Source organism: Vulpes vulpes, chromosome 6 (assembly GCF_048418805.1).
Source record: "Vulpes vulpes isolate BD-2025 chromosome 6, VulVul3, whole genome shotgun sequence".
Lineage (NCBI taxonomy): Eukaryota > Metazoa > Chordata > Mammalia > Carnivora > Canidae > Vulpes > Vulpes vulpes.
The window spans coordinates 64,578,313-64,596,878 of NC_132785.1; the positions used below are offsets into that span (position 1 = coordinate 64,578,313).

General features: G+C 47.0%; 1 protein-coding gene across 11 annotated transcripts in view; it reads right to left on the bottom strand.

Moving 5' to 3' along the window:
- Window positions 1-320: 320 nt before the first annotated feature.
- Window positions 321-18,566, bottom strand: part of ACIN1 (apoptotic chromatin condensation inducer 1) — a 35,764-nt gene continuing 17,518 nt past the window's right edge. For 2 of the 11 annotated variants that reach the window (XM_026007521.2, XM_026007525.2), the window contains 13 exons: window positions 17,912-18,127; window positions 17,295-17,410; window positions 9,748-9,889; window positions 6,191-6,233; window positions 5,177-5,310; window positions 4,927-5,079; window positions 4,269-4,410; window positions 3,591-3,736; window positions 3,090-3,197; window positions 2,844-2,951; window positions 2,278-2,602; window positions 2,066-2,166; window positions 321-1,255 (listed from right to left, as the gene is read on the bottom strand). In XM_026007521.2, coding sequence (XP_025863306.2) covers window positions 929-1,255; window positions 2,066-2,166; window positions 2,278-2,602; window positions 2,844-2,951; window positions 3,090-3,197; window positions 3,591-3,736; window positions 4,269-4,410; window positions 4,927-5,079; window positions 5,177-5,310; window positions 6,191-6,233; window positions 9,748-9,889; window positions 17,295-17,410; window positions 17,912-18,127 — 2,061 coding nt within the window. In that variant the 3' untranslated portion in view covers window positions 321-928. Of the gene's footprint in view, window positions 1,256-2,065; window positions 2,167-2,277; window positions 2,603-2,843; window positions 2,952-3,089; window positions 3,198-3,590; window positions 3,737-4,268; window positions 4,411-4,926; window positions 5,080-5,176; window positions 5,311-6,190; window positions 6,234-9,747; window positions 9,890-11,356; window positions 11,419-11,668; window positions 11,830-17,294; window positions 17,411-17,911; window positions 18,128-18,566 lie in introns of those variants that run through there. The other 9 variants (XM_026007522.2, XM_072761203.1, XM_072761202.1 and 6 more) reach the window with 6 other exon arrangements.

Sequence of the window (18,566 nt, forward strand, 5' to 3'; positions counted from 1 at the left end):
GAAGCTCGTTTACAGGCGCCCACTGAGCGAGTGGCTGCCGCCCCCTGGCGGCCGCTGTGGAAGGCGCCTTGAAGGTGGCGAGCAGGTGACCAACTGCCTCTACCGCCGGACTGGAAACTGGAAAGGGACCCTCCTCTGCCCAGCGGTCTTCCCTCGGCCCTCCGTGGCAAGGCCCTCCGTGGCAAGGCGCGCAGGGCCAAGGCACGCACCGCGGGCGGGAAGTCCGGGCTGCAGGCCCGAGTGCACGCCACAGCCTTCCTCTTCAAGTCAGTTCGCCTCTCCCCCAGGCCCCGCCCAAGGAAAGCCAGTCGCACACACTATTTAAAACTAAGTCAGATTTTTATTATTTTCCATAGACCACATCATTTAATAATAAAAAAAATAAAAATAAAAATTGAAAAGGAAAAGGTGGATATAAAGTGGAACCTGTGGGCAGGAGGCAAGGGCTGCAGGACAGAAGAGACTGGGAACTGCAGGGGCCCTGGGACTCAGGAGGAGATGCTGATTCAGCTCATAGGTGACCCAGTCCTGGCCCCGGCTGTTCCCAAGAGGGGGCTGTGAGTACCCAAAGGAGGTGGTGAGCAGGATGGAGGAAAAATGAGAGGTTTGGGGCTCCTGGCTGCTCCTCACCTCTCTGGGCCAACCACCTTCCTCCCTAACCTAGCTCTTTCCTCTCAAACTTAACAATGGGAAATGAGAGGGAGGAGAGGGCTAACTCCCAAGAGATAGGTTATGGGGGTGGGGCTTTGGGGGGAAAGATGGCCACTGCTCCATTTGGTATGTGGGGACAGGTGGCAGCCATACTTCAGCACTGGGTAAATGGTGTGAAAGACCCCTGGTTCTGGGGAGGTGGAGATTGTACCTATCCCTCTGTGGCCTTGAACCCCCCAGGGGCTGATGCCTGCAGCTCTCCCTCGTGTGTTCCCAGCTAGCGGCGCCCACCCCGGTCCCGCACAGGCGTGCTCCGACTCCGGCTCCTGCTGTGGCGCTTGGTTTCTCTGCGGTCTCTCTCCCGGCCTCGCTCCCGGTCCCTCTCCCTATCCCGATCTCGATCACCCCTGTCACGCTCCCTTTCCCTCTCTCTTTCCCTGTCCCTCTCTCGGCTGTGCTCTCGCCGCTTCTCCCGCTCCAGCTGTCGGGTCCGTTCCCGTTCTGCTTCCTTCTCCCGCTCCTTTTGCTCTTCCTCTTCTTGCTCTTTTCGCCGCTTCTCCCGCTCCTTGGCCCGTTCAGCCCGCTCTGCCTCCTTCTGAACAATCTGCAGCAGGCAGCAAGGGCAGAGAACAGGGATCTCAGCCCCACTCATGCCAGTCCTGCTTTGTCTCTATGTACCCAGACCCTACTCAGGATCACTGCCAGCTTTGCAATTAAGCAGGAAGAGGGAGAAGTGTCAGCAATCACACTGGTCTTTGCTTCAGGGTCCCAACACAAACATGTTCACCTTTTATACCCACAACAGGCAGTGGCACCATCCATGCCTGACCTCTGGTACTTCCCTAGTTACCTAGAGGTGAACAAACGACTTTTCTCTTTAGCTGAGTCCATCAACCTCCAATTCCCAAAAGGTCCATTACAAAGAAACTTAATTTTAAAAAGCAAAAAATCTCAGGGGCCGCTTGGCTGGCTCAGCGGGAAGAGCATGCAACTCTTGATTTTGGGATTGTGAGTTCGAGCCCCACATCTGGTGTAGAGATTACTTAATAAAAATTGAAAAAAAAAAAAAAAAAAAAAAACAAACAGTAGAGAAATGAAAGAGAAACTGCTGAGTTTATAAAATGGACTTCTCAGCTAACTGAAATCAACTTCCAAGGATGGCTGGCATAGCCAGCTGCCTAAATATACAACTCCAGTTCCTGTCTTGTGTCATTTGCACTCTTGGGTCTGGCCTCTCTGTGGCATACTGTCACCTGGTTCTTAAGACTGCCCTTCGGTGATGCTAAGTTTCTTCCCTTACTGTCCTAAGCCAATGCCTGGGCCTACTCACTCCAGTAGTCACATGACTTGCCCCCTATACACTGCCATCAAGCCTGGGCCCTGCTCTGAGTGCAGCAGGAGGGTGAGCACTCACCTGGCTGTCAGTCAGTGGGAGCCAGTAGATGCAGGGAGCTGCCTTGGTCTTACGGAAAAGGTCGTCCAGCAGTTTGGCAGGTGGTTCCTCCTGAGCTTTTTCTGAGGTGGAAGCAAAGGAGTCAGTCTTTACGCCCAAAGACCCTGTGTCCCATCCCATTTGGGTCCCTTTCCCACCTACTAGCAGGTATGTGTGTCCCCACAGCTAAGTACCTTTCTTCTCACTCTTCTTTTCTTTAGACTTCGCACGTTCCTTGCGGCGGCGGTCACGGGACCGTGATCGGGAACGGGGCCCTTCTCGAACTTTGTCCCGATCCCATTCACGCTCTGATCGAGTTCGCTCCCGCCGCTCCATTTCCCGTTCCCGCTCTGCCCACTGTTCCCGCACCGCCCGCTCCTGCTCCCGCTGCTCTGCCCGGGGGTGCTGTGGTGGCTGGGCTGGGGGTGGGGGCGGGGGGTGCAGGGGCCGTGGTACCCCCTGCTCCTCTGTCTTAGTTTCAGAGGGACGGTCCACCAAGAGGCCCCGGTGATAATCCAGCTGTGGGTAGAGGAGGGACAAGGACAGTCAGGATGGACAGGAGAACACTCCCACTGAAGGAGCCCAGGTACCAGGGCATACAGATTTTGGAGTCCCATGGTTCAACTAAAGGAACCAAGGGGTAGGGAGAAGAGGGAGAAGGAATCTCAGTGACTGCAGGTTTGGCCAGGATCTCAGCTGGATTCTAGCAGATAATGGCCTCCCCTGCCCCTCCCCTCCTTCCTTTCCCTAGGTTTCTCACCTCATCTTGTTCAGCATAGTCAGCACAAAGGAATTTGGGATTGGACTGGGGCCATTTGACCCCATGTAGAGCTGTGCGGGTGGCAACTGCTTCCTCTACTGTTGAGTACTGGTGGAGGAAGGGAGAAGGCAGAGGGTCACAACAGGCCTCAATCCCTCCCACTTGCCACAAGGCCCTCAAACCTGTCCACATTGTTACAAAAGGAAATATATGCCACAACCCAGAGAATCAACTTCCTCCCCTCACCGTTACAAAGCAGTGAGATTTGATCTTGTCAATCCAGAAGGCCTCTTCCACCAGAGTTCCTGTCCGGCCCAACAATTCCTTCAGTTGGCCTAAAGTGAAGGGACGCACCTGCCAAGGAAAATGGAGTTTCAGAGTCTTGAAAAAGGCAAGAACAATACCCCTAGTCTTCAGATTTCCCCAAGTATATGGTACAGGAGTACAGCCTCAAAGTCTGGGTGCACAGGGGCCAGGAACTCTCACATGGGAATGAGAGAAGAGTGAAGAATAGTAACACTAACTGACACTATGCACCAGGCCCTCTGCAAATCCTCTAGATGACCCTGCACAATGATACTCTGTCCCCATTTTTCAGATGAGGAGACCGGTTGTGAGAGATTAAGCCAGTCACTCAGTAAGTAAATAACTGGCAGATCTAGGAGTTGAAGTTAAGTAACAGGAATCCAAAGCTCAAACTCTCAAACACTAAACAAGGCTGTGCTGTGGGAAACCACTTTGGCTCACCAAATTGGAGATGTGGACGATGTTACTGATCTTGCCCCGGGGCGGGGAGGGCACCTGAGCAGTTCGGACTGGGTCATCAATTGTAATGGAAACTCCAGACTTTTGCTGGCTAATGGAACGTCGAGTTAAGGTATCTCCTAAAGTCACTATCAAAAAGAGAACACAAGAAAGTTTTCAGCAGGGAGCAGTACTGGCTCTCTTCCCTCTGCCATGCCTTTCTCTTATTCCCTAGCATGCAGTCACTCTTCCATCTACTCTTCCATTTAACTGTTCAGCAGCTACAGCGTGCAAGGTACCGTCTAGGCAAAGCTCCTCATTACGGAGCCTCACAGATTTTAACCTAGCTTTCAAGAAGCTTAATAACTAGGAGAGGGAGGTAAAACATACACAAAATACTATAATAAAAAGCAGGAAACATGAAACCCTTTAAAAAGAGGTCCAAGGATGCCCAGGTGGCTCAGCAGTTGAGTGTCTGCCTTCGGCCCAGGACCTGATCGTGGAGACCCGGGATCGAGTTCCACATTGGGCTCCCTGCATGGAGCCTGCTTCTCCCTCTGCCTGTGTCTCTGCCTCTCTGTCTTTCATGAATAAATAAATAAAATTAAAAAGAGAGAGAGAGAGAGAGAGATATCCAAATAAAGTGCTATGGGAATACAGGGAGCCACATGCTTCACCTACCTTTCTTTACTTCATGCTCCACAGGTGGGGGCAGAGCCACCTCTACGGACACCTGAGGAGGTATTGGGGGTTCTGCTTCAGGCTCTTTCTCTTCTTCCTCTTCTTCCCTCTGCCCATTCTCCTGGCCCTCTGCAGGTACTACCTGTAAGGTATCATATAATGGGCAGAATTCTTAAAACACCAAACTGGCACATGCTTTTCTGCCTCTGGTTTCCTAAGAGAGGGTGGTACAGTCAACCTAGAATGTTCCTTCCGCTCGGGGAAAGATTTCATTCTCCTCCACTGGATCTTGGGATTAATGCCTCAACTCTGCCATGAGGAGAATGAAGGCAAGAATGGGCAAATCTTTTCTGTATAGGGCAAGATGAGAAATAGTTTTAGGCCTTGTGAGTCATACAGTCTCTGTTGCAACTATCCAACACTGACGTTAGAGCACATAAGCAGCCAGAGATAAGAGTAAAGGAGCTGGTATAGCTGTGCGCTCATAAAATTTTCTTTATTAAAGACAACAGGTTGGATTTGGTAGTCTGTTGACCCCTAAAAGGGCAATTAGCCCAACCCTCTGCACACATGGCAGTTTCCTTCCAGAACTCTACCTTAGTTGCCTGCTCTTGAGTCTACTGCCCACTCCCCTTACACTGGGGTGCAAAAGCCTCACCTGGGTGACGGTCCGGCATATCTTCAGCCCCTTGTCATGTGCTCCATCATCACCATTACGCTCTGTCTCATCCTCAGAGATTCGGGAGTCGTCAGCATGAAGATCCACAATAGCCTCCTGCCCCGCCAGGGGTTTGATGTCGGGGATGAGGCTCTGGGACACAGATACCCCCCACCCCGTTACACTGGGCCCGTGTCTATTCCCACCTCAATGTGTCTCATCCTCCCCTCCCTGGCTCCTCCCACCTCACCTTGAGTGATTCGGTGGTGATACTGATGGAGGGTTTCTTCTGTGTGGTGGCTGTGCTGGCTCCCCAACGCCGCTTCCGGCCAGGCTGGCCCCCCTCTGTGTCACTGTTTCCAGCTGGCACCCCCTTGGTAGCTGCTGTCCCCAAGAAATAGGACCGAACAGTTAGATGGTCTTAGGGTCCTCTGCTGGTTCACACCATAACACCTACAGATAGCCTTCAACTGGAATTTCAGTAAAAGGTTAACTTAAGGATATTGTATTTGGGGACTGGGGAAACCATGCTTCAGAGAGACCAATAAAAGAACTGGAGCCACTTCCTGACCAATAAAAACTAATCAATGAAGGCAATGAGGGATGGGTAGGTAACTAGGGTGGTGAGTAGTTTAAACTTTTAGTGGTAGAAATAACTAAAGTGCCAGGGAAGATGGACTGAGGAGGACACAGGAATGCAGAAAAACAAGACTATGTGACACCGGTATCTAAGTAAAGTTAATTTAAGATCGTGACATGATCTGATCATGTTTTAGGCTCATTTCCACACTACGACTTCATATTAAGTTATAGAGATCTGTTATGCTTCTATTTAGAGCTCTTCATTGGGAAAATGTTACTGTTTGAGGTGTGAACACTCTCATTTCCTTAGACACTCCTTCAGAATAAAGGATGTACTGATAAACATTATAGAGGAGTCCCTCAAACTCACTGCTGGTTCTGAGGGTTCAGATGTTTGAAAGAGGAAACACATGTAGGGCTACATAGGAAATGGTGAGATATCTCACAGTGTCATTAGTTAAGAAAGAAATGTGACCTGGGAAAAATGACAGGGATTGCCTGTCACTGAATTTCAAAATGGAACCCTACATATGCCAAGATGATATATGCCAAGATGATATGGGTGGAGGGAATGGGGTTGGAAGGGGTGACCCAAGAACGCCCCTGAGAGAACAGGAATCTATTTCTCTATGAACTTTTATGGTACTCTTGACCTTTATTAGGTATTTGGGGCTAGACTTACAGACAACGGAGATCTTCCTCTTGAATGATTTGGGCATCGAGCTCTGTATAGAGAAGAAAAGGGGGGGGGGGAAGAGAAAGAGACACACCCCACAGAGAGGGGGGAAGGAGGTTAGATGGGGCAGTCTTAGCACAGGCTCCAAAGACAGAGAGAGAGAGAAAGAGAGAGAGAGACACAGAGACAGAGACCAAAACAGAAGCGGCAAACGGCAAAAACGAAGCAGAATCAATGCAAGTTAGAGAAAAAAATAAAATCAAACATCACAGCAGGGAAAAGTCATCTAGTCCATACCACACCTGTGTATTAGCTTAACCAGAAATAAGCTGGAAGGGGAATTCAGGAGCCTCCCAGCCCTTTAAAGGCATTGGTCATGCCCTCTTCCACTGTCTATGGGCCAAGAGGATGCCAAGCCAACAAGATATGCCCAGAACTGGGTCATCTAGCCCTTCTAGGTCTCCTTGAGAACTCTCAGAAAACACGAGGAAACAAGGAAAACCAACTTTGGGATGATCACTGCAACAAAGTAAGCCTCCTCCTTTTCTCAATGTCCAGCCTGACATCCACTGACAGTGGCTTTGAGTCACTTGGACAGCAGAAAGTTAGGACTGTCCACACTCCTACATGGCAGCATTAGATCCAGCGGAGATGAGGCTCCTAAGCCAACTGCCAGCAGAAAAGAATTTAAAAGTGCCTTTGATAAAGGAAGGTCTTTTTTGAGGGGGCAGACTGCCCCCTGGGGAGCCTCCGACTTTCCAACCACTGTACAAGCTCTAGCAAAGAGCCTTACTGTTTCCTCTCTGACCAGGGCTTAAGCCTTAGGGGCTCTGCCAAGGACCAGAAACTCCCAAACCTGCCTTTGAGCAAGTTTCTGCCCCACTCAGTGGGAGAAAGACTATGGACAGAGCAAAAAGAGGAAGAGATAGAAAAAGGGGATTAGTGCATTTTTAGATTTCAATGCTTATTTCTGGAAAAACTAAGACCTACCACCCTTCTAAAGGGTAGGGCAGGACCCTCTAGATGGAATTCCCTTTCCCCATCCAGCCCCCAGCCCCGTTTGTGTCATCTAACCAAGTCTCCTTGGTCTCCGTTAAGGGCCAGCCTGACCCTTAGCCGGGCCACTCTCGATGGGTAAGTTAGTGAGGGAAAAAGGAAAAAAAAAAAGAAAAAAAAAGAAAAAGAAAGAAAAAGAAAAAAAAAAAAAGGAAAAAGGTCTTAATTAAAACAGGAAAAACATGAACCAAATAAATAAATAAATCCAATAAAGAAATCAGAAAAATAAAGAGAAAATAATCAAAATAAAGATTAAATAAAAGGAAGAAGAAAATAAAGAAGAAAATAACTAGGAATATGACAAATGTTCCAGGTACCATCTCACACCTGGGATCTTCAGTTCAGCCAATCGCACCTCACTGTGTACTGTATCTAGTCAACCGCCGGTCCAATCAGAATGAGCCCTCCCTGCTAGGCGCTGTGCAATTGGTGGGGGGTTGGGTTGGCAAAAAAGGTGGGCGCACGGCGTGGTGGTCAGCACGGCACTGCCAGAGTCCTCCCAGGGGCGCAGGGGGGGCGGGAGGAAAACGTGTGGGGGGACGCTGCCCAGTTTCCATGATGTCAAGACAGTTCACTGGCGGTGGCCAGGCTCAGCGAGGGGTACGGGGGGAAAAGGGGCAGAGACATCAGTCCCAGCCCTGTAGGGGCATCATCTTGCAGTCCCTGATGAGATGGCCTGTGAGTAGCAGGAATGGTCCTGGCCTTTTATTGTGAGAGGCAGGCAGGACCCTATGTCCACCAGTGGTAAGATCCAGCAATACCACCACCCAATACTTGGAATCCAGGTGATGACTCCAGAGTCCCTTTCTCCTCTGCCTGTAAATGGGGAGGGGCTCCTCTCACCGAGTGGGATCATGGAGCCTCTGATGAAGGCAGCCTGGGGGTAGTAGGTGGAGAGCCCCAGGACCTGGCACACATTCAGCAGCAAGGTCAGAATACTTTTCTTCTGAGAGTTGTGTGTGGCATCTCCTCAGGGACTCCAGCTGAGACAGTGGTTCCAGTCAGGTGGATGGATGACCCCTGCCTCCAGGGATGGAGGAGAAGTTGGAGCAACCAACATGCTGCCCTTCACCATGGACAACAGGGACCAAAGGAAAGTCCATCTGATGAGCAAGTGGTGAAACATGGCTGGGCTGCCATCAGCATTAAATCCCTGGGCTCAAACCCTAGACTTCTCTGCAGGGTTCCTAGTCGTCACAGATTAAGCCGAGAGCCTCCACTTGGTATTTTACAGCATGGCACTGTGATCACAAGCATTGACTCTTTAGGAGGTCTTGGTGCCCTAGATGGGGATCCCAACAGTCTGTAGCAAACAAGGCAACCCACAGTCCTCAAAAGGGTAAGGGCATGTAGGCAGGCGCCCCAGCACTGACACAAGCTCTTCTTGGGGTGTCCCAAATAGGGAGATGATGCAAGTCCACCCCTTTCCAAATGCTTTTTGCTTTCTCAATACAAGTCTCTCCAGAACAGTGCTCTTCTTGGCCCCCTGACGTAAGCAAGGCAGGGAGGCAAAAGGGGGCCCATCACAGGATCCCATATACATGCCCCCCTCTGGCCAAGACACCGGGATAGCAGACTCGGCTCTGATTGGGCAGCTCAGTAGCAGCGGGTGGGTCCAGAGGAAGAGGCGGCATCAGCGATTGGCCAGTTGGGCAGGGTTATATTTTACGGGCGGATTACCGTACATGAGGTACTTGGACAAAGTTTTACGGGGAAGAAGGACCTTGTAATAAATAATATTCTGCACATCAAATCACTTTCACCGGCCCCCACCCCCGCAACACACACCAAAGAAAGGCTACACACACGACAGTCCCTCCCATCCTGTTACCCCACTCCCAAACCCAGCTAATTCTTTCTCTATTACTTTAAGAGCCAAGAAGACTTCGCTGGCTCCGATGGGGGGAGCCCCCTGAATTGGGTGCAGGATACAAGATAATATATATGCCAAAAACAAGGACATAGGAGGGGCCCGAGATATGGAGAAGGGGCCTTTGGGATCATCACCCCAAGCGCTGGTTTAAGTAGCTATAGCTCTGCAATATGACCACTAGAGGGCAGAGGAGGAACAAAAATTCCTCAGCGCGGCTGGTCAGCTCAGAACCGCCAAAGCCCACTAGATGGCGCTGAGCTCCCACAGGCTTTTAAAAAGGAGGGAAAGCTTAACAGTTACCACACAGGGAGAAGCAGCTTGAGAGGGGAAAGCTGGGCCTGGGTCTTGGATAAAGGGCCATTAACGGACTTTTCCTTTAGTTACAAACTTCCCAGAGTCTGGATTGCACTACTTCCCCAACAAAGAAAGGGGAACAAATGAGCCCTGTCCCCATCACAAGGGGGTCTCCCTTGCTAAACCAGCGAATTCTCCCTTGGCCCCATCCTGATCCAAGTCAGCCTAGTCCCTTCTTTAAGCTATCCCACGGTGTAAGAGGGATCACCAAAGTGGTGTCTACTCTCTCCCCTAGGTCCACTCCTGCCCACCCACTCCAACAGGTGGCTTGGAAATTTACCTCTTTCTTCTCCTCATCTTCAGCACTGCCCTCTGGGCGGTCATCATTGCTGACTTGGTCTGCAATAGGCACGGGGGGTTCTGGAACCTCATTTTCAGGTCTGTTTTCACTTGTGTCCATGGTCACTTCCTCCTTCTCCTCACTGATAGTATGGGGAGAGGTAGAGAGGGAAGGGCAGGAAAGAACCAAGGGGAAGAGAGAGCAAGACATTAGGTTTTGGGTCAGGAAACCCCCATGCCTCATCACTTGGGTGGGTTTGGGAGGGTTGCTTTTCAGAGGAGACTAGAGACCTGGCCCCCACAGGAAAAGTAGGAAAACAGTTTTCCTTGGGAAAATAGCACAGATCTTAGCAACCGCATCCATCCACTGCCCAGATGGGATAAAGCTGTGACATGTGGGGTCAGGACTCCCAACTGTTTTTAGGTAATTCACCAGAGTACTCTTACATGGAAAGGAAAAACATACCACTCTAAACACAGTCCCTCAAAAGTGACTGTGATTTGCTCACAACCCTGTAGCCTCCCTATCCCCTGGCCACAGGCATCTTTAACAAAATTGCATGAGAAATTACGGGAAGCCTGATTGCTTAAGACGAGGAAGAATGGCCGTGGCAAGTGATCCCAACCTTGTGTTTATCATCAACTGCTTAATAAGGCCTACTGACCTACAGGATCTGGAAACAACAGGAATGGAGAAATTGTGGGGCGAGGAGGGGCAGGGAGATTGCAGGGACAGTAGGGCTGGTGAAGGTTCAAAATTCAATGAGGACCCTCTCAACCAAAAGGAAAAACTACAACTGCTGGAGTTTGAAAGCTCAGAGAAGAATCAGGCCACTTTTACCTGCTCAGAGGTGTAGGAATTGTTCTTACATTCGGCTTTCACCCAGTTTCTCCCATTCCCTCATTCCAACTTCCAAGAGATAAAGAGAGCAGGCCTCCCAGTCAGGACACACCCTCCAGCCCACCTTACATCCCCTCCACCAACTACAAATACTGAATCCTCCCACCCCCACTCTGAATCACACAAGTTAGCTTCCATTTCAGGCAACGAATCCCTGAGATTCACTTGAGATAAACTATTCATCTCCTTTTTCTGTCTTCATCCCTAACTTCTATCTCTACTCTCACTCCCACTACCACCCAAACAGTGGGAGGGAAAAAAAAATCAAATTAAGATAATCAGGGGCCTAAGACCCAGGGGAGGGGAAACCAAGCCTCCCCACGTTGATAACCACCACTAGAAAATTCAGCATTCCCAACAGGCTGACTGACACTCAGAGGTCAGAACAGCCTCCCCGAGAGGCAGGGAGGGATGCACGGGAAGGGGGAGGGGAAAATCGGAACTGTGCCCCCAGCTAATCGGCCCCCACAGAAACACGCGATTCAACTGCCTAAATGGAAAGAAAAGACTTATCTAAAAAATACCTATTTCCCACACGGAGAGGGCAAGTTGGGCCAATTAGAAATCAGGCAGGAAGGACAAAGGGGAAAGCAGAATGACTGAAAACAAACCAAAACGAAAGACGGAATGAAAGCCATGGGGAAGAGAAGGAAGATGAGGTAGGTAGAGTGGTGGGGAAGAGGGATACATGGAAATGTGAAGCTCTCACCCTTCTTTGCTTTCTGATAACATGATTTTTTTTCTCCCCCTGGAAGTGCTGTTTATCCCTTTCTGGAATGGAAGAAATAATAAAAACCAAACAAAAAAATCCTAAAAAAAAAAAAAAGAAAAAAAAAAGAACCCACAACACCTTCCTTGTCCCAATAGCCCACCACCTCCTCCCCAGCCACCCGATCCAGAGAGAGAAAATCGAGATGCAGCAACTGGGGATCCAAAAAATGGTAAATGGAAGGGGAGGTGGTGGTGGTGAGGGGAGGCTAAAATAGATCTGGCTTTTAAGAGATAAGCGTTAAGTCCTCACGGCAAACCCCGAGTTCGGCTGGATTGGTCTCTCTGGAGAAGGAGGAGGAAGAGGGCCAGGCTGCTGGTAGTGGCTGGCTCTATTGTATTGGCGGAGCGGCAGCGATCAGCCGGAGACATGCAGGGGAGCCATCTTGCCACTTACCCAGCAGCCCGTGTGTGCGGATGGGGGAGGGCCCTGCTGCAGCAGGGGAGGGGAAAAGAGAAGAGGGAGGGCGCTGAGTGAGCAAGGTTCTTATCCTCTGGCAGGCCACAGGGAGCTCACTGCTGGCTCAATAGGCCTGGCCTTTTTCCTTCTTTTCTCAGGTTACAACAGCCACTGAGGCCTAAGCCCGCAGGGAGAGGGTGCGCTCTCCTTATCCTAGGGGCGGGGGAGGGGGCTGGGTGGAGAGGACATACAAAGTTACAGCTGCTTGCTTGGAAGAGTCCAGAGAATAGAAAGAAGGGAAACAGCAGAGCTGGGAGTGAAAAATGATTAAAGAAGGAAGACAACAAAGCCAAAGTTGAAAGAGACACAGAATGGACGGCCATGAGCAATTTTTTATGTGCCCACCTCCCTCTATCCTAGAAGCCAGTCAGCTGCTCATGCAGAGGTGGGATGAGAACTGGCACTATCCAATCGCTACAGCAGCTAGCTGGCTGCTCACCCACAAGCAATGACCACGTGTTATTACTCCAACCTGTCCTTTCTCCAGGGATGGCGGGAGGAGAGCAGAGCAGAGTTCCTTTTTTGAATTACCAGCAGAGAGGGGGAGAGGTGTCTCTGAAGAGATGACAGACAACTTTGTTTCACAGAGTCTTTAATAAGGTCACCCTGCTCCAGGGTCCACTGGAGCCAGAAAGGAAAAGGATAAACAGAGCAAGGGGACCTTGGTAGCTGAAGCATGAAGGCCACTTCTTGGAGCAAGGGCTCCAAGGTGGGGGCTCCGAAGCAGACAAGCAGCTGAAGTGAGAGCTGTTACACATGGCTGGGGGTTGGGGGAGGTCTGCTGGGCCCAAAGTGTTTGGGAACTAAACGGAAATTATTAATCATGGGCATTTTCACCAGACTAAATGTGAAATACGAAGCTGACTCTAACCATTAAAAAAAAAAAAGCCCTCAGCAGATGCTCAAAGACTCCTTTGTTGACTGCAAAGGTGCTCCTTTTACACCCCAGTTAGTGGCAGCAGAGGTCTAAAGCTAAGACAAGCTCCTGGGTCTTTAATCAAAAGCTTGGTATTATCCTATTTGTAATACCAGAGCTTTCAGCCAGGAATAAAATTGCCTCCCCACTGAAATCTTGTACATGCCAATTACATGTTAAAGTGGTCATGTTTACACATTACTCTAAAAGCTCCCTTTCACTTGTGGTCCATCTGCTAATAAGACAGAGCTCTGCAGTCAAACTGGCTATGGCCCAATCATAGCCCAACCGTGCTCCCATATAAATTCTATGACACTGGGCAAGTCTCTCTGGTCTTCTCTGTATATCTATTACTTTATCTGTAAAGTGGGAATCAAAACAATACTGATCTCATGGAACAATGTGATAAGGCTTTGCCTTTAAGAGTTTGGCTTGGACAACACTCCAAGTCAGGATAAGGATATGCATAAACACATGTACATTTAATAGACCATTATCTCACTGATACCACTTAGGAAGGTTTCTTAAAGAGTAGACTGAGCTTTCTCTGATGTGAAGGCATTTAGTTGGTCTGACAGGTTTTCAGCAAGGGCCTCATCACTTTGTATAATAACCGCTGGATAACTTGCCTCTCACCTCCACCTTGCAGGATTCCTCAAGGTCAGGGACTACGTACCCTACCTAGTCCCTGGCCCACAGCCTAACACAAAGAAATGCTCAGTAAATATTTCTCAATTAGGCCATCATTGTGTGTACCAAGTGGACACTGTAATAACCGCTTGCTGAACTAAAAGTTTTCTTCTTTTTAAAAGTAAGCTCTACCTGATGTGGGGTTTGAACTCATGACCCCAAGATCAAGAGTTGCATGCTCTACCAACTAAGCCAGAAAGGAGCCCCAAAGTTTTCTTAAAATTCTTTTTAGATGGAATCCCTACAGAGGATATTACCTTTTAACATCCTCAAATAAATGTTCCCCGCCCATCAATTGTCCTAAAATAGTTTCAGCTGCCAAATATGCCTCTCCAGAAGTAGCTTCCTTAGAGGAACAATTTCTCTTTCACTGGAAATTCTTTTTCAAGAATAGGAATTTTACCACATTATCCTTGGCTTTAGGACACACTGAGTTTGTGCCATCTATTTCCCTACGAACAATTCTGTGGAATCCAGGATTCCTAAGACTTTATTTTCATAAGAAAAAGAGGAATCCTTAAAATTGCCCTGGAAAGGGACTCAATCTATTTGCAGGACCAGTCTCAAAGCCTTGTTAGCTACTTGTCAGAGCCCCATGAAGCTTTTCTTTGCGGCCCTTTTAAAACAAAAGGCATCCATCCTGGCATCTCCCTTCCCACACTTAAGTTCTTGCACAAATATTTCTGTATCTTTGAAAAAATTGTGAAATTGCATGGGGACTTGAGGGTGGGAGATATCTATCCATAACTGAACAGCACACAAAACATTTGTAGCTCAGGAGAAAAGGACAAAACTACTTGGAGACTAATAACATCACATTATAGTTCATATCTAAATAAGAATCAGAGAAACTAATAGAAAAGCAAATTTCTACAGGCATGTATGTTTTATGTTTGAACTTTAGTTATTGTAGAAAATTCATGAGAATGAGCTGAGGATCTGATATGGAATAGTGGGATATGACAACTCTCAAGCAGTGAGACTTAAATATAGAATATTTGCAGGGGTATACTAGTTCTAAGATGACCAAGGACAATATGATTTGGGGAGTATGACCTTAAATTCCAATTTCTCAGTAAACAAACACTATTGATGATAATAAATTCTGCTTTTAAAAATGATGCATCATTTGGCATATTGGCACTGTTAAGTCCTCTAGAGAGTAACCATTACATTGTCACACTGGCTTAAAGGACTATTTCCTTATTTGTACTCAGGCAAAAGGACAATAAGCATAAGCCAAAAGCCCAAAGTTACTATTGCCTGCGAGAGTTGGATACTCAGGAAGGTTGTATTTAGAAAAACTCAGGTTTGAATTAACTACTGCTGGATAATAGTTGCTCACATAAAAGTTCTTTTCTTCCCCCCTCTTTTTTTTTTTAAAAACATAAAAACAGAGTAGCGTTATTTTCTGCTGTATGAGGACACTTTTGTTACATCCACAGTGGACAGAAGACTGGGTTTTAGAACATGCTCAACTGAAACAAGACTGAGGGCTCACAAATTCCTTCTCCAACCAATGACGAGATACCTTACCTCATAAATTTAGAATTCCTCAGGGCACAATCAGAATCAGAAAGGATTTAACAAGCACAGAAAAAGTTAAGCAATCTCTTCCAGGTGCTGACAGGTCTTTGAAATCTTTTTTTTTTTTTTAAACACTTTACTGAATCAACAGGGCCTAGCTCTGTGTCTTGTTGAGACAGACAGGAAAACCAAGGTTAAGCTACAAATAGTCATTTCCACTTAATTGGCCAGGGGCTCCAGAGGTCACCAGGCTGAAAACTAGGACTCTAGAGGGGTGAAAGACTAGGAGTGTTGTGAATCAGATGCAGCAGGGCCTTGAGAAATGTAGGCGAAGTTCTCAAAGATTCATTTACCAGATCCAGTGTCATAATAGCCTATGAGTTTAGGCTTTGGGGCATGTCTTTTTATTAGGCTGCTGAACAGGCCATCTGGAAGCCAGGCAGAGGGAAAGTAGGTAAAGGCGATGTGTGTGAGCTACTCCTGAGCTCAGATTGCATTTCTCATCTATAGGCTGCTCCACTGAAGCTTGCCTAGGCAACAATGGACAGTCTCAGTATTAGCCCAAGGTGTCACTTGCCTATCATCTTGTTGGAATAAATATGACTAGATTACCTCGGTCATAAAATGGAAGATCAAAGGCACATTTATGTGGGGAGAAAAACTCTGTACATGACTCCAGGCTTCATTTGTCCTGGACTTGCATGCTAAAAAGTCCAGAAATAAAGATGTTTCAAAATAGCATCAAGTGCTGTTTTGCTGCCAGGATCTCATAGACCAAGTGAATTTTAGGGTAAGAAAAACCTTTTTAGAAAATTACTTGCTTCTTAAAGTGTATAAGAGGCAGCTCCTCAGGCCCAATTAGTAGTAGGTTGTCAACACCTACTTCAAAACTGCCTTTATACAAAGGATATGTACCCCCTTGGGATGGGTTAGGAGAAGGCAGGTATTATCTCTGGTTGCTGGATATGGAAGGCAAGGTGTCACCCCATTTCCTCATCGATGGTGTAGTTGGGGAATCCTGAACACTTTCCAGAATCCGCTGGGTTTTCACTTTATGGTCCTAGAAGAAAAACCCCCTTCCAAAGGATAATGTACCCATCCCAAAGGGGAAATAACAAAAACTTTTCAAAGGAAGTATAGTGAACTTTTGACTTTCAAACCAAAAAAATAACAGCCACAAGATGGCAGCAGAGGCAAGACCATTAGAATAGACAAGGCAAGGGTATGTCCCAAGGTGAAAGCTACATAGATAGTAAGAAGAATAAAACTAGTATTAAAGTCAAAAAGAAATGAGATAATAAATGTCACCTGCCCACCACCCTCGAAAATCAGAGGAAAGATAGTCTGAAGCTCTCAGAAGAGTGTAAATTATTAGACTTTTACATAAAGGGGAAAATCATACTGGCAGGATTAGTGTTAAAATGACATAAAACCAACACAGAACAACTTTAGGTCAACTGTCTACACTGGATGTTCATTAAAGCAGTACAGAATTCTTGATGACTAAAGTAAGCAGTTGTATTTCTGCAATGTTTTGCTTTTCATTTCCCATAGCACTCTGAAGCCAGGAACTTGGGTTCAATGGCTTTTTAACGCAATAGTACCTAGCTCAGTACCTAGCTCAGAATAATGCATGAATGATATACCTGTTCTTACCTGTATTTTTCTAGAATTAAATGTAAGGAACAAAAAGCTCACATTAATTATGAAAATGGTAAAAATCAAACAAAGGGCCTTAGGGGTCCAAAAACAAACTTCTGACTTGATTGATACATGCTTCATATTTTGCTGTATATCTAATAAGAACTAAGATAGACTGTGCTTAATAAAAAAAACAGCTAACAACTAGGGAAAACAGAAATCAAACACAACACTCTCCTGTGTCTTTCTTGGTAGATTCTTGGTATGCTTTATTAAACTGTTCCCAGACTCAGATATAGCTAGTAAATGTGAGTTATAAGTTAAGATGCCCCGAGTCAACTCCCTTACACTGTCTTGAGTTTGGAAAACAAAGCCTCCGCTACCTGCTCCTTAAAGGAACTATTTTGGTCAGATGACCAATTGGGTTTCCTTATGCTCTAACCACCACTTTTCAGACTACCTTAAAAATTCTGGTGGCACTTCTCAACAGAACCACTGAAGCCTAGCCTCTGTCCAGATAAACCTCTGCCTTTATGTTTTAGAAGGAAACGAGGACTACTTAGTCAAAGAAGCCCAGGAAGCAAAGAACTATTTATTCCATATTCCCAGTTCCTTGTTATACCCTAGTTGAGAGAGATTACTTACACAGTGTGATGAATCCTTTCTGATTCAGGTAGGTGAGCAGTCTGGGTCTCTGAGGTTTGGGGCTGTGTGGCAGCTGGTGGCTCTGCCTCTTCAGCTTCACACTTCTTTGGGCTCCCCTGTCAGGACAAACATAGCAAAATGCCCATAGCAACATACTTAAATCTGCTTGGTTCTTTTATTTAACCTGGAGCTGGTAAGGCAGAGCAGAACTTACACAGTAGTAGTTCCACACTTAGCCCTATATATCTTTGTTATTTTAGTTTAGAAAGTGGAATAGAATGATGCTTAAAGAATTTCTATGCCAGCAATTATTTTATTAGAATTCTTTTCTTGAGAAAACTGAGAAAAGGCTTCCTTTGGGGCAGAAAAAAAGGAGACATTCTGTGGAAGTGACCCTGGGAGCCCTGGAGATAAGAATCCTGCTGCCTAGCCTCATACAGAGCTTTCATCAACCAGAAAGTTGGAACTGAGTTCAGTGGAACCTTACAGGTATCCCCAACCATCTACTTTTCCAATGAACATTATCTAGACTGACCTTTCAGTTTTATAACTAAGACAAAAAGGAAAATCATGCCTAATCCTCCATCTCCTCCTATGGAGGGGACATAATAGCCTACCCGCTCAGGTTGTAACCTCTGGGTCACATGCTTTTCAGCTGGCTCAGGTTGGCTCAAACGCCTCACTTGGATAGAGGATGAGGTGGAAGTCCTCTCCTTTGGCTCAAGGACCTGCAGTTGTGGCACAGGTGGAGTTGCAACCTCCTGCCCAGAAGAGGGATCTTTGGTTTCAGTGTAGCTGGTGCTGCTGTCCCTGGAGATTCCAGGGCTCAGAGACTAAAGAAATGAAGCACATAAGGCAAATTATTTTATATGGTATATATTCAATATGTCACTGAGTTTCCCAATTCCGCTGGACCCTTCTGTCCCTATGTTTATTCCTGTTTGAGTCCGTGACCTCCTTGACTCCCTAGATTATTGGCAAATTATTAAGTCTCAACTAGATGCTGGGTTACTAGGATACACACATAAAAAGGAATGTCCATATCCTCAAGTTTACAGTCTACTGAGGGAGATAGGTAAATGATTCAACTTTAGAATCAAAGAGACTCAAAAAAATGAAAAAGGACTCTATGTAGGGATCAAGGAATTAAAAATTAGACTCAGAAATAATGGGAACATAATCACTGACCTGGGGAATAAAGGAAGCTTTTCCCATTCCTGCCAGAAATTATAATAGGTTCTCCTAGGGTTGAAAAACACTGGAATACAGACA